This window comes from Podarcis pityusensis, assembly GCF_964106645.2.
Source record: "Podarcis pityusensis genome assembly, chromosome: 1".
Classification (NCBI taxonomy): Eukaryota; Metazoa; Chordata; class Lepidosauria; order Squamata; family Lacertidae; genus Podarcis; species Podarcis pityusensis.
The window spans coordinates 49181784-49195134 of NC_138028.1; the positions used below are offsets into that span (position 1 = coordinate 49181784).

The window sequence follows — 13351 nt, forward strand, 5'->3', positions numbered from 1 at the left end:
GAAGTTCAAATTGTAAGGTAAGAGGGCTGAGGCAATTTGAGATTACCGAGTAAGGCATCATGAAAAATGAACTGCAAAATAAGTGCTATTTGGACTTTTGCTACAACTAAAGGTGATTCTAAATACAGCTGAACTGATGTTAAAGCTGAAAGCTAGGAACTACTGGTGCCAGGGGAAATGTGAATTCTTCAAGTGTATTTTCCTTATAGAAATTCCTGGACTTTTATTTCTTACATTCCTGTGTTTTGAACAAATATTTCAGTATGTATTTATGTCCATTTTGTCTCATGTGCTTATTTTAATGATTTGTTTGGTACAGGGTTTCATATTATATAAACACAAAAGGAAGAAAACAATTGACCATTTTGTTTTGCAGTATAAAAGGCAATGTATGCAGAGACTAATCTGTTCACCTCCTAGAAGTAGTCTCCTGCTACAAACTCTTGGATTTAGAAGTAAAAAATAAAATAAAAAATCTGGGTTTAATTTTCTCTCTCCCACAATTTCATTCCATAATTGTGTGTTTAAAATGACACTGAGGGAAAACCTGAACAAGTTTACATTAAAAATTATAGGGAGAGATAGCTCCTTTTGTAAGATTTAACATGCGCACACACACACACACACACACACACACTCCTGAAAGGACCAATACTCCCCAAAAGGAGTCAACCAGTGAAGGCCAATGATACAAAAAAGTATTTTATCCAAAAAATTAACACCATCCTGAATTAACAAACCAAAATAAGGTCCATCAAAGTAGAAATAGCCACCAGTTTCTAAAAGAAAGCTGCAACATTTTACCTATTTCTGTGTTAAAAGGTGGAAGTGAATAAATTGGCAGGAATTGGTTTAATTTCCAATTATTCAACTGTACTCCACATTATTATTTATCAAATTTCTTACTTGCCTTCAACAAAATAGATATATATACAGTCATACCTCGGGTTGAAGTTGCTTCAGGTTGAGCGCTTTTGGGTTGCGCTCTGCAGTGACCCAGAAGTAACGGAACGCATTACTTCCAGGTTTCGCCGCTCGCGCATGCGCAGACGGTCAAAATGATGTCACGCGCATGCGCGGAAGTGGCAAATCGCGCCCCGGGTTGCGTTCGCTTCAGGATGCAAATGGGGCTCTGGAACAGATCCCGTTCGTATCCAGAGGTACACTGTATAGAGATATAGATATATATAATTTGTATTCCGCCCTTCATTTGTAGATCCAAATATTTCTTGTATTTCTTTCCTCAAAGACGGTTGATATAGCTGCTCCTTTAATGGAAAAAGCCAGAATACTCTGACAAAGGCAAATTTGTAAACCAAAGCAATGCATTTCTTTATTCATCTAGATTTAGATAGGAATGCTTGAGCAATGCAGGATGACAGGAAACAAACAGGCTGCAAACTTGTTCTTGTGGTTTAGGGTGCTTTCAGAAGGAATTCCATGCCGTAAAAAAAAACCAACAACAATCACACACTGGCAAACTCAGGTTGTGCAATTACAGTTGATTTGGAGATTTTGCACAAAATAACCTTGCCTGCCCCACCAAAAAACAGTCTTTTGTGGGGAAATCCACTGGAAAGTGTATAATGCTTGCTTGAGACAACATCACAAAGAAATCAGGATAAATTGCTCAGTTAATAGCAAGTGCCATCTAACCTCCACACAAACAACTCAGGATGAATTCTCAACAAACAGGTTTTCTAGAAGTAACCTTAGTGTGTGACTAATGAGGAATCTGAGAACTCAGAAAACATCAAAAAAATGCAATTTCTTCTTCTTACAAGTTACCAGGTGAGCAAAGAAGCGATTTCAATGGGACAGTTCTTAAGGGGCTTGAAAGCACACTGTAAAAGAGTATGCTGCACAACACTCAGGCTACATGAGGAGGCATAATGACCTAGTGGAGGCAAAATCAAAAAGATGTGCCTCTATGGAATTTTTAAAAGTTAAGAGGTTGTGATTTTCTGTTCATCCAGTTATGTCTGAAGGTGAGAGGCTGGAGGTCAGATATATTTCTGGAGAAATATAAGACATTACACACTAAGACTGTAGTAGGAGATTTCTTCCATTATATGCAGCAATCAAGAAAAGGCCTTCCATATACTGAAGTATATGAAGAGCATATAATTAAGGTCTTCCGTGATACAAGGCAAGTGAACATCGACTGTGGGACCATTTCACTGCAAATCAACAAAGCATCAGCTGAAATAGTTGCGACTAAGGTTAAAGGAGTGGGCTTTGATAAAGGTAGTCAGAGATCCTCAATCACAAAGACCACTGGAGGGGGGACGACTTGGTGAGGACTTTATCCTCTTCTTGGTCCCTGAATGATTGTTCTGATAAGTAGTAGAGGTGGAAAGGGATACAGAACAACTATCAGCCAGCATGACTGTAATGCTACTTGCCTCCCTAATCTTTCTACCCATCTCTTTGCATTGCAGACAAAAATTAACATTCAGATCCATTAATTGACAGAAGACGGCCTGATTCATTGCCCACTCTATGTTGTCTATCTGCTGGTGTTGCTTGTCAAGTTGAACATCAAGCTATCCCTTCAAATGTCTTTCCAAGATGGATTTCAGCCTTTTTTCTGCCCACTGCAGATGTTGTACGCCTATTGGATAAGTTGTGGGAAGAGAGTGCCTCATTGTCTGCTCAGCGCTGTCTTCCCTAATTAACACATGCTTATTTCTCAGTTGAGGGAAGAGTTGTAGCTTGGTGGCAAAGCACATACTTCGCATGCAGAAGGTCCAAGGTTCATAGAATCATAGAATCATAGAGTGGGAAGAGACCACAAGGGCCATCGAGTCCAACCCCCTGCCAAGCAGGAAACACCATCAGAGCACTCCTGACATATGGTTGTCAAGCCTCTGCTTAAAGACCTCCAAAGAAGGAGACTCCACCACACTCCTTGGCAGCAAATTCCACTGTCGAACAGCTCTTACTGTCAGGAAGTTCTTTCTAATGTTTAGGTAGAATCTTCTTTCTTGTAGTTTGGATCCATTACTCCGTGTCCGCTTCTCTGGAGCAGCAGAAAACAACCTTTCTCCCTCCCCTATGTGACATCCTTTTATATATTTGAACATGGCTATCATATCACCCCTTAACCTCCTCTTCTCCAGGCTAAACATGCCCAGCTCCCTTGGCCGTTCCTCATAAGGCATCGTTTCCAGGCCTTTGACCATTTTGGTTGCCCTCCTCTTGAGGGCAATTCCTGGTTATCTTTGGGTAGGATTGGGAAGGACTCCAACCTGAAACCTTACTGACTACAAGTCAGTGTAGTCAGTGCAGACTAGCATTGGAGTGGTGTGGCTAAAAAGGTGCCTCTGCTCTTAAGTGAATCTCTTAAAAGCAACTAGAGGAATTTTATTTTCCTATTTTAGTGCTAAGTACCAAAGCAATAAGACCAGAGCCAAACCTCAGACCACTGTGAGACAGGTTAGTTTTACCCTACTAATGGGTGCTACGGTTGAGGTTCCTGCATTGCAGGGGGTTGGACTAGATGACCCTCAGAGTCCCTTCCAACTCTATAATTCTATGATTCTATAATTCTGACTGCTCTTTAACAGTAAAAGACAGCATTTCTCCCCACCTGATGTTATCTCTGATTTTGGCATGGTGGGGCTTAGATCAGAGATCTTTCTAACTGACCCACAACTAGATGAGTGTGTTTTGCCCAAAATTGCTTTGGAGACAAATGGAGATTCCTGGTGGGTCTAATATGGCTGAAAGGGCAGAAGTTCCAGACTGCTGGAATAATCTAAGCTTGAAAACTTACCTAGAATTAAGATACATTGTGCAAAGTAGGACCTGTTTCCAAGCAAACATGCATGGGAATGTGCTGCATTTAGTTACTGGTTGAGCCCTAACGTTTACCAAACTTTCAGAGTAGGAATAAGTCAAGCATTTACTGGACCTTAAATAAGATCTGCTCAGTGATTTAGTTTCCTGTTTTATTGTATATGTGTGAAATGTTAACGGAACTGATTTTATTGTTGTGTAATGCCTTGTCGATCAGAAGGTCAGTGTTTCAAATCCCTGCGACAGGGTGAGCTCCCATTGCTCGGTCCCTGCTCCTGCCAACCTAGCAGTTCGAAAGCACGTCAGAGTGCAAGTAGATAAATAGGTACCACTCCGGTGGGAAGGTAAACAACGTTTCCATGCGCTGCTCTGGTTTGCCAGAAGCGGCTTAGTCATGCTGGCCACATGACCCGGAAGCTGTACGCCGGCTCTCTCGGCCAATAAAGCGAGATGAGCGCCACAACCCCAGAGTCAGTCACGACTGGACCTAATGGTCAGGGGTCCCTTTACCTTTAATGCCTTGAGACGTGTTAATGGCAGTGCATATATTTTAAATAAGTAAGTAAGTAAGTAAGTAAGTAAGTAAGTAAATGACTATAAGTATTCCTTTTCACCAGGGTCCCTAGCCACTTTTATCATTTTAATTTGTCACTCACTGTCATATTTTTCAGTGTGTCTATATTCTTCTTGGATTATGGCTATAAGTGGGGAGATGAAAACTTTAGAACTTGTAGTATTGTAGGACTGCTGGAAAGGCTAAACAGAGTTTGTGCTTTGGATGGATCAAGACTGCCCAATGGTATCACAATATTTCTGAGGTAAGATCTCAGTCTCATTCTATAAATTCTGGGCTTAGAACTCCCCATTTACAGGCTTGGTTTCTGTTTTTCCATAGATGAAAAGATACTAAGATATTCATGACTGGGTACAGATGGTGTGCACTCTTTTGCATTTTCTCCATGTCAATAGACATTTTGACCTGGCTTGCCTCCTATTAGAAATTAAAATTATTTTTCCTACTCTTTTTTCCCTCTCTCTCCCCATCTGTTCAGAGGAAAAAAAATAAGAGACACACAGAGGGCACTAAAATGTTCTGTGCTATTTTTATATGCTTTTCCACAATTCTGAAGTCACAGAAGCACAGCTGAAAAAAAAATCTTTCTTAGTCAATTAATAGAAAAAAACTAGTGTAGATTTTTAAAAAAATGAAAACAAAGCCAAAAAACCCCCACTGGAAATATTATGAAATATGACTCTCAATGAGATAGGAATGAAACATTCAAAGTAGCAAGCTTTTAGCTATGCAATGCCTTGTTAAAAGTATCAGTCTGGGTGGGGGCCAGCAGGTGCTGCCTCCTAGGCCTAATCCAGCTACCCTTTCCCACCAGTTACCTAATCCAGCTACCCTTTCCCACCAGTTTTCAAGCACATCCTCAAAAACCACAGGAGAATGGGAGGGAGACAGACATACAGAGAAATTAAGTAAGGTTTATGATCTAGGTGGTTCCTGGATCTATTTGAATCCACAAACCAAGTGATGGATGTTGCCAGGTATGCTTTTGCCTGGCTTAGCCTGGTTCACCAGCTGTGCTCGTTTCTGTAAGAGACATATCTGGCTGTGGCAACACATGCTTTAATCACATCACAATTTGATTAATGAAATATGCTTGACAAGAGGCTGCCTTTTAAGATGCTTTGGAAACTGAAATTGATGCAGAATGTGCCAGTTAGGTACTTTATCTGTGCCTTAATAACGTCACATGTTTCCTAAGTTCCAGTGTGTTTCCAGTCCTAAATTGAAACTCTGGTTATGACCTTTAGAATCCTAATCAGATTTCAGACTTGGATAGCTGAATAACTGCGTGGTTTTGTTTGTATTAGCCTCATTAAAACCATCAATGCATATTATTTTGCATATCCTGCCAATGGCGGAGGTGCATTTGGCCTAGTGAAATGGGGGCAAAACTTGGCTCTCACCACAATTCCAAGCCCACCCATTTGAAACTCAAATTTCTGGCTAGAAAACTGTCTTGGGAAGAAATTGCTAACAACTTAATCTTAAATTTGGTGAGTCACTAAAAATATTTTTAATAAGAAGCTAATTAAAGCAAACATTGCTCTTTGTTAGAGGCAGGATAAGTAAATCCAGTTTTATAGTAAATTATGAAAATTAAACACTGACTGAGCTGTATAAAAATGTTTAAACCTCACACTTTAGGCAAAGTTTGCTGGTTCAAGGTAATTATAGAAAAACAATATTCAGCTTAATTCTGCCAGTGCAGGCAGAACCTATAAATCAGGTGTTTGTGCGTTTTTTCTTCAGGTACCTCCACACTAGACATTTAGGGTTGTATTCAACAAAGCGCTAAGCAGATCATTCCATCAGTACAATAATCCTACCTTACACAGCAGAATGGTCCACCACTCCTCCCACTGTGCATCTCCTAAATCTGTTTTGGGTTTCCCCCAACCTTTCAGACCAGATTGGGGGATAGCATGGGGGATGGAGAGTGGGGGGAAATACCCTTGCACTAGCACAAAAATGCAGTTGAATACTGCCCTTGAGACGTGGGTGGCATTGTGATCTAAACCACAGAGCCTAGGGCTTGCCGATCAGAAGGTCTGCGGTTCGAATCCCCGTGAGGGGGTGAGCTCCTGTTGCTCAGTCCCTGCTCCTGCCAACCTAGCAGTTCGAAAGCACGTCAAAGTGCAAGTAGATAAATAGGTACTCCGGCGGGAAGGTAAACGGCGTTTCCGTGTGCTGCTCTGATTCGCCAGAAGCGGCTTAGTCATGCTGGCCACATGACCTGGAAGCTGTACGCCGGCTCCCTTGGCCAGTAAAGCGAGATGAGTGCCGCAACCCCAGAGTCATCCACGACAGGACCTAACGGTCAGGGGTCCCTTTACCTTTACTTTTACTGGCCTTAGCATTAATTGTCATCGTTTATACACTCATTTTTGAGGGGCACCCAAACAATGCCATCCAATCATTGTATTGTCCTGCACATACCCTAATATTCTTCCATCTTTTCTCAGACCACAAAAGGTTCCATTTCTTTTTCTAAAAAAAAAAGTAGCATAGTACTAATCTGTCTTTTAAAAATGGTGGGCTTTCACATAGGCGATGTATCAGGGAAGTGAAGATATAACAGCTCAATATATAACCTTTGAGGTGGTTATCTTTTTCTCTATTTTCAGCTTTTTAAAAACTGAAAGTTTGCTACAGAATAAAAAAATACACCACTTATTATCCAGATTGCTAAAATAGTGGTAAACAGAAGTTATTTTAAGAAAAGAGTAATGCTGTATGCTCAACACTATTTTAGAAACTTGGTTAAAAATGGCACTGACCAGAAAGGGTAATTTAAAATCCTTTTTAATATATATAATTAACATTATAACACTACAACACTTTTAATTTAAAAAACGTAGCCAGAAAAATGTTTTAGTGCTAATTAATCAAGAGATAAAAAAAAATAGTGATAAAATGGCAACCACCACAAAAATTATAGTGAATGCCTACTGGACTTCAACTGGCTGTTCAGGTGAGCTGGACCTTCTCCTGTCCCACCAACAGCAGCTATGTCACACCCATTGCTGGGGATGGAACGTTACAGGATGAAAACATAGAAATAGTGGGATTTACACATATAAAACACACAATACTCCTAATGTAGTTGCAATTCCTCTTGTAGTGTACAATAGAAAATTAATGACTGGGTGGCAGTCTTCTTTTAACATGAGAGGAAAATAAGTTCATGTTAGCAGATTTTATTTTCCTATTCCTTATAGACAGAGCATGGAACTGAGTATTGTAAGACTTAGTTGAGAAAACAATAATCCCTCTGGCCTGACCTATTGAGGTGGTAATGTTTGGGTTTTCTGTGTGCTTATTTATTTTACAGACGATCCATTATCAATTTGTGGCTCAATTAGAAATCCATTATTCATACATTGAGATAGATACTTACAAAGAAGGATCTTGGACGAGGTCTTTAAGGTTTATCCCACTACGATCCTCTGCAAGGTTTCTGAAGCAACTGTCACTCACTAAAAAAAGAGAAAGAGAAATACAAGAGATGAAAATATGTTACACATGTATAGTACCTTCAAATCAATTAAATGATGTTGGTCTTATGGTAAAATTTTACTAAAAGACTGCAGTATTTTACTATATTCTAAAGATTATTAATATGAAGCAATGCTGACTGAAAAAACACAATGTCAAAATCAGGATACTGAATACCAAGAATAGAAAATGTCTCATCTAGGAATTAAAATACTGCAAACTTTTTTGGTTCTGAACAGTTAGACAACCCTAACAAACTATTAAAACAGGAGAAGACACTTTGAGGACCAAACTAGACACAACACAGATGGAGACATGAAAAGAAGTACATGAGCATCATGTTTAGATCTAAAGTAGTGGGGAGCGAGTCAGGAAAACATACTTGAACGGTAAAAGTTACTTGGGGTGGAAATAACTATGACAGTAAAAAAAATCCCACAATATTGCTGGGAGTGGCCTTCACACATTTGTGTAGAACCTGTGGCCCTCCAGATTTCCTAACTATAGCTTCCATCAGCCTGACCATTGATGATGTTGGCTGGAGCTGATGGGAGACCAACATCTGGAAGCCCAAAGGTTCCCCACCCCTGTTATAGACTCTATCAAGTTGAGCTTTTTAGTTTGCTGGTGACTTAGCTTTGCCTACTTTTTAGCCAATATTCTTTCTCCGTAGGTAGCTATGTCTTTACCAACCCCAGCAGCTGCCAGAACATTTAATTTCACCTGTTCTTACCCCAGGCCACAAAGAATTTGCTGATGACAGAAAACTGGGACAAAACTACCAATCCCACAGAGTATAAGATTAAAATTCAAAATGACCTAGATAATTGCTGAATTTCATTTTGCGTTTCTTACATCTCAACGTTTCAAAGCCAAGCATAAACATATTACTCATTACAAAGAAAAAAAATGTATATGCAAAATTCAGGAAGTTGGGGGGAAGAGTCTATGTCAGGCATGGGCAAACTCGGCCCTCCAGATGTTTTGGGACTACAACTCCCATCATCCCTAGCTAACAGGACCAGTGGTCAGGGATGGTGGGAACTGTAGTCCCAAAACATCTGGAGGGCCGAGTTTGCCCATGCCTGGTCTATGTGTTAAGGAAGCAAGGTACAGCCTCCAGCTGAGGTTACTTTATGGGCTATTTTAATTGAAGGGAACATAACTGTTATAGTGAATTACTGAGGATTAGTATGAATAAAAGGGGATGCAACAGAGCCTTTCTATTCAGCATTATCTAGGCCTCAGCTATATACTATACCCAGATTCCATTATTCATAGACTTACTGGTGGCATTTGGAGAAACCAACATTCTGGTTGAAATCTGAAGCTCTGGCATTTTCAAATCCTGCTAAACTGTGGCAGTCATATTGAAGTCTACCCCCAGGATTACTTGAACTATCAAATTTTCCTCACAAAATGAACAAGGAAGACCATGCGTCTGTATGAACCAAGCCTCTGAGCCATCAGAAGCTTATAAGAAGAGCCAAACTCACACAAGATGTTGTCTGCATGGTGGAGGGTTGAGCTCACTCCACCAAGGACAATGTTGGCATTTGAGAACAAATGGTGACAGTGAAGTTCCTTTGAGATGATCAAAGTTCTTTTGTGTTGCCTCAGCTGCCCCCTGGTCCTTAAAGCTAGGAGGAGCAGGTAGGACAGTTCTGCAGTGCTCTTTCCATCAGTTAAAGGAAGAGACTGAACAGGATAGCAATTGTAGGGTGTAGAGGCAGGCTTTCCCTTAACAATTTGCAAGTTTGGAATATGTTTCCAGCATTTTCAATTTAACTTGCTAGACCTGTAGGTCTCATGGTGTATGGAATGTTATTTTAACACTCAACACCTAAAGTAAATGCAAGCTTATAGTGTGTAAACATCAAGCAAAGCAAGCATTTCCTAATGCCCTTGAGAACAGCCCAGAGGAGAACTTCACTGTAATGTTCTTGTTCCATTGAATACTAGATCATACTATCACCCAAAGAGGCTCTACTATTATGAATGCATGTAATAGATAAAGGCAGAAAACTAAGCACAGTTTCACACACACATATACAATATATAAAGATAAACTATATTAATGACTCATTGCCATTATTAACATACATAGCTGGTATGCATGAAAAATGATTTTCATTTAAAGATCAGAGAAATTTTCTTCTACAAATTATTTTAAAATATGCAACATACTATTTGTGTACACCCATAAAATATGTATTGCACCTTTTCACTTTTTCAGTTCACCATTTTACAGCATCTTGTTCTCCCAGAGATATGTCATATAACTCATGGTGTTAACATCATTGGCAAATAAATTGGCAAATAATTTGCAATTGTATCAGCACTGGCAGTTTCCTGAAGAAAGTAGTTTTGGGCACAGTAGGAAGCAATTTTTGTGTGAAAAAATATTAAAATTAAAAATGCAGACATCCATATATTTCAGAGAACAAAGTTTATGGATTATGTCACCATTGTTCCAATATTTTCCATTCTATTAAAAATGATGGTTTCTAGTATCCTTCTGTCACATCGCCACTCCTGCTACTCACTCCACGTGTTATATATAGCTGAGCTTCTGCAGAGTGGAGCATTTCTACTCATAGGCTCCCTCCGCAATTTAAAACCCTAGAAGATCAACATTCTAAGTTGTACATGAGCAAGCACCCCACTATAGAATCTCAGCTTCCAACATGTGGAAGTCAGCAGAGAGAATGACAAAGGGGGTGGATGCCATTTCATAGACTATTTGGCTCTTCTATGGAATCTGTTGCCCCACCACACTGAAAAGAGCATAGAAGTGATTGATTTCTTTCTTTGAGGGTAAAAAGACGTGGATACTCAAAACTATGAAAAGTCTTGTTGCTGGAAATGTGCTTCTGCACTGGGTGTAAAAGCAGCTTCCCAGAGAGTGTATGCCAACTGGAGCAAGGCTGGTGCTCAGTAGCCATTTCTGATATTTTAAATCACTATCAGTTTGCATTGAATTGTATTAATTGTTTGAATAATTTGTTTGTTTGAAAAGTAGAACACAAATATCAAATCAAATCAAATATCAAACCAATTCTGTCTCAAAGTCAGGTCTGAATCTGCACAGAAATCAGTTTTCTCCAGGACTGTCTGCAGCTTGACTGCCACCACCCTCTCAAGCCCCTTATCCAAAATAGGGTGTACTAGTGCTGGCCAGCTACTTAAGGATGCAATGGAGGCAGCAAAATAAGCCGCCAGATGTATGGGCTTTCAAATAGTTTCCATATTCTCACCTGGTCACCATTCCCCAGCACTTTGTTAGCCACACACACACACATATTCATTCATTCAAGATTTTTATGTCCTGCCCTTCCTCCAACCTGAAGCGAAGTATTAGAGCAAACAGTATGCAATACTACTTTTATTTTCTCTCCCCCGCCCTCAAAGTAGCACACCCCCATAAAAAAAATATACTGCACAGGAAGCTCCTTTGGGGTGGGAAGGTGCCAGAAGAAGCGCTCAACAGAGGGAAATGCTGCTCAGGAATACTTTAGTCCTGCTGTACGTGCACAAAACCAGGACAAAAAAATATGAATAAGAGGGCTAACTGGATCAGAGCCAAAGTGTTTTTAAGCACAGTCGGGAAAACAAGAAACTGCAGATTGAGATTCTGTTTTTCACAGGCTGTGTCATACTCTCTAACCATAATGAAATGAGACATTTATCTTTTGTAATCATTCACCCAGTGTATTACAACTGTTTCTAATGATGTATTTCTTAAGCCTTGCAACATTTTCTGTGGCCAAGGGCCACTGAACCTATTTGGTGTTCCTCAATCTTAATTTTATTCATAACTCAGCTATGCTGGAATGCAACTGTGCTTTCCTATACACAATAAGTCATGCTGGAGTTGGAGGCACGACTCAAAACTGAGTACATTCAAATGAATAATAAGAATAAGAATAAGAATAGCCATTATTTGCACACTAGACTGAAAACAAAAACAGAGTAAAGGCAGCTTTAGCTTAGAAAGGTGATGCCCTAGATCTTAGGAACTATGAGCAGAGTTCCACTAATTGAACAGCAGTTTTCCACTTCCTTATTTTAGATGCTGTCTTCTGCAACCCCCAAGAAACCATATCATTCAATTCAGCATAGACAGCTGAAGCTGCAGAAGAAAATAAGAAGTCAAACACACTCTTTCATTGCACAGCAGAAAGACTTTGAACTTGGCCCAGTAGAATAATGGCAGCCAAATCCAGCTTTGCCAGCACAAGTGTAACACACCACCTTCAACAGCCTTGCCACAACATTCCACATTAGCTACTATAGCTTCCAGGATTCCCAACACAGAGTGCACTGCAATAATCCAGTCTGGCGGTTACCAAAACCTGCAGTACTGTAGGCTAACGTATACAAATCTAGGAATAGCCAAAGCTGCTACACTAGCAGTAGCTGGCAGCAATTACTATTGGCTACCAAAGCCATTTAGGTCTCCAGTGAGAGATAGAGCCAGGAGTACCCCCAACCCCAAGTTATGTATCTGCTCAGATAAAGTGCACTCACATCCAAAACAGGCGACTGGCCTATTTCCTGGACCCAGTAACTACTTACCCACACAGCTTCTACCTTATCAAGATTCAAACTCAGATTATTGGCCATCATCCAGCCCACCACTGTGCCCAAGCATCATACTAGTTCCTGCACTGTCATACCTCATGGAGAAATAAGTTATATTGTCATCAACAGCGTGATGAGACCATACTCCAAATCCCCTAATAACCACTCCCAGCAGTTTCATATAGATGTCAAAAAGCATTAGGAATAAATTAGTGCCCTGCAGAACCTCACAACAGTGTAATACCCAGTGGGTCAAAGAACACTCGCCCAATGATGCTCTCTGGAACAGACCCTGGAGATGGGAACAGAACCACTGTAAAACAATGCCCACCCCACAGAGTCAGTCTAAAAGGATACCACAGCTCTTTGTATAAAAAGCCTCAAAGAGATTGAGAAGAAGCAAGGTCGCACTTCCCTCTGTCTCTTTCTCTCACAATGAAAGTCACACACCAGGGCAACCAAGACTGATTCTATCCCCAATCCAGTCCTGAACCTAGACTAGAATGTGTAGCTAATATCTTCCAATAATCTTTGCTGTAGTCCCACTACCCTCTACAAGTCCCTCCCCCAACATACATATTTGCAACTAGTTGGTCGCTCTCGCAAACCATGAAGTTCAGGGTACAGAGAAGTACTTTCTTTTCTCCATCCTGAATCTTCACATTCAGCTTCATTGGAAGTCCCCAAGTTCTAGAGTTATGAGAAGAGGAATTCTCTATCAACTTTCTACATACCATACACTTCTATCATGTCAGTTCTAAGTTGACTTCTCAAATGCTGCAGCCTTTCTGAATAGAGGAGTTTCTCCATCCCACTAATCACGTTGTTTGCCCTTTTCTGAACCTTTTCCTGCTCTACAATATCCCTTTGAAAGTGAGACAAACTGAATTATACATA

At 40.2% G+C, this 13351-nt stretch overlaps 1 protein-coding gene across 21 annotated transcripts in view; it reads right to left on the bottom strand.

Moving 5' to 3' along the window:
- GPHN (gephyrin) overlaps positions 1–13351 on the bottom strand; it is a 231005-nt gene that overhangs the window by 185968 nt on the left and 31686 nt on the right. For all 21 annotated transcript variants that reach the window (XM_081020644.1, XM_081020627.1, XM_081020624.1 and 18 more), the window contains exon 2: positions 7773–7851. In XM_081020644.1, coding sequence (XP_080876770.1) covers positions 7773–7851 — 79 coding nt within the window. The remainder of the gene's footprint in view (positions 1–7772; positions 7852–13351) is intronic.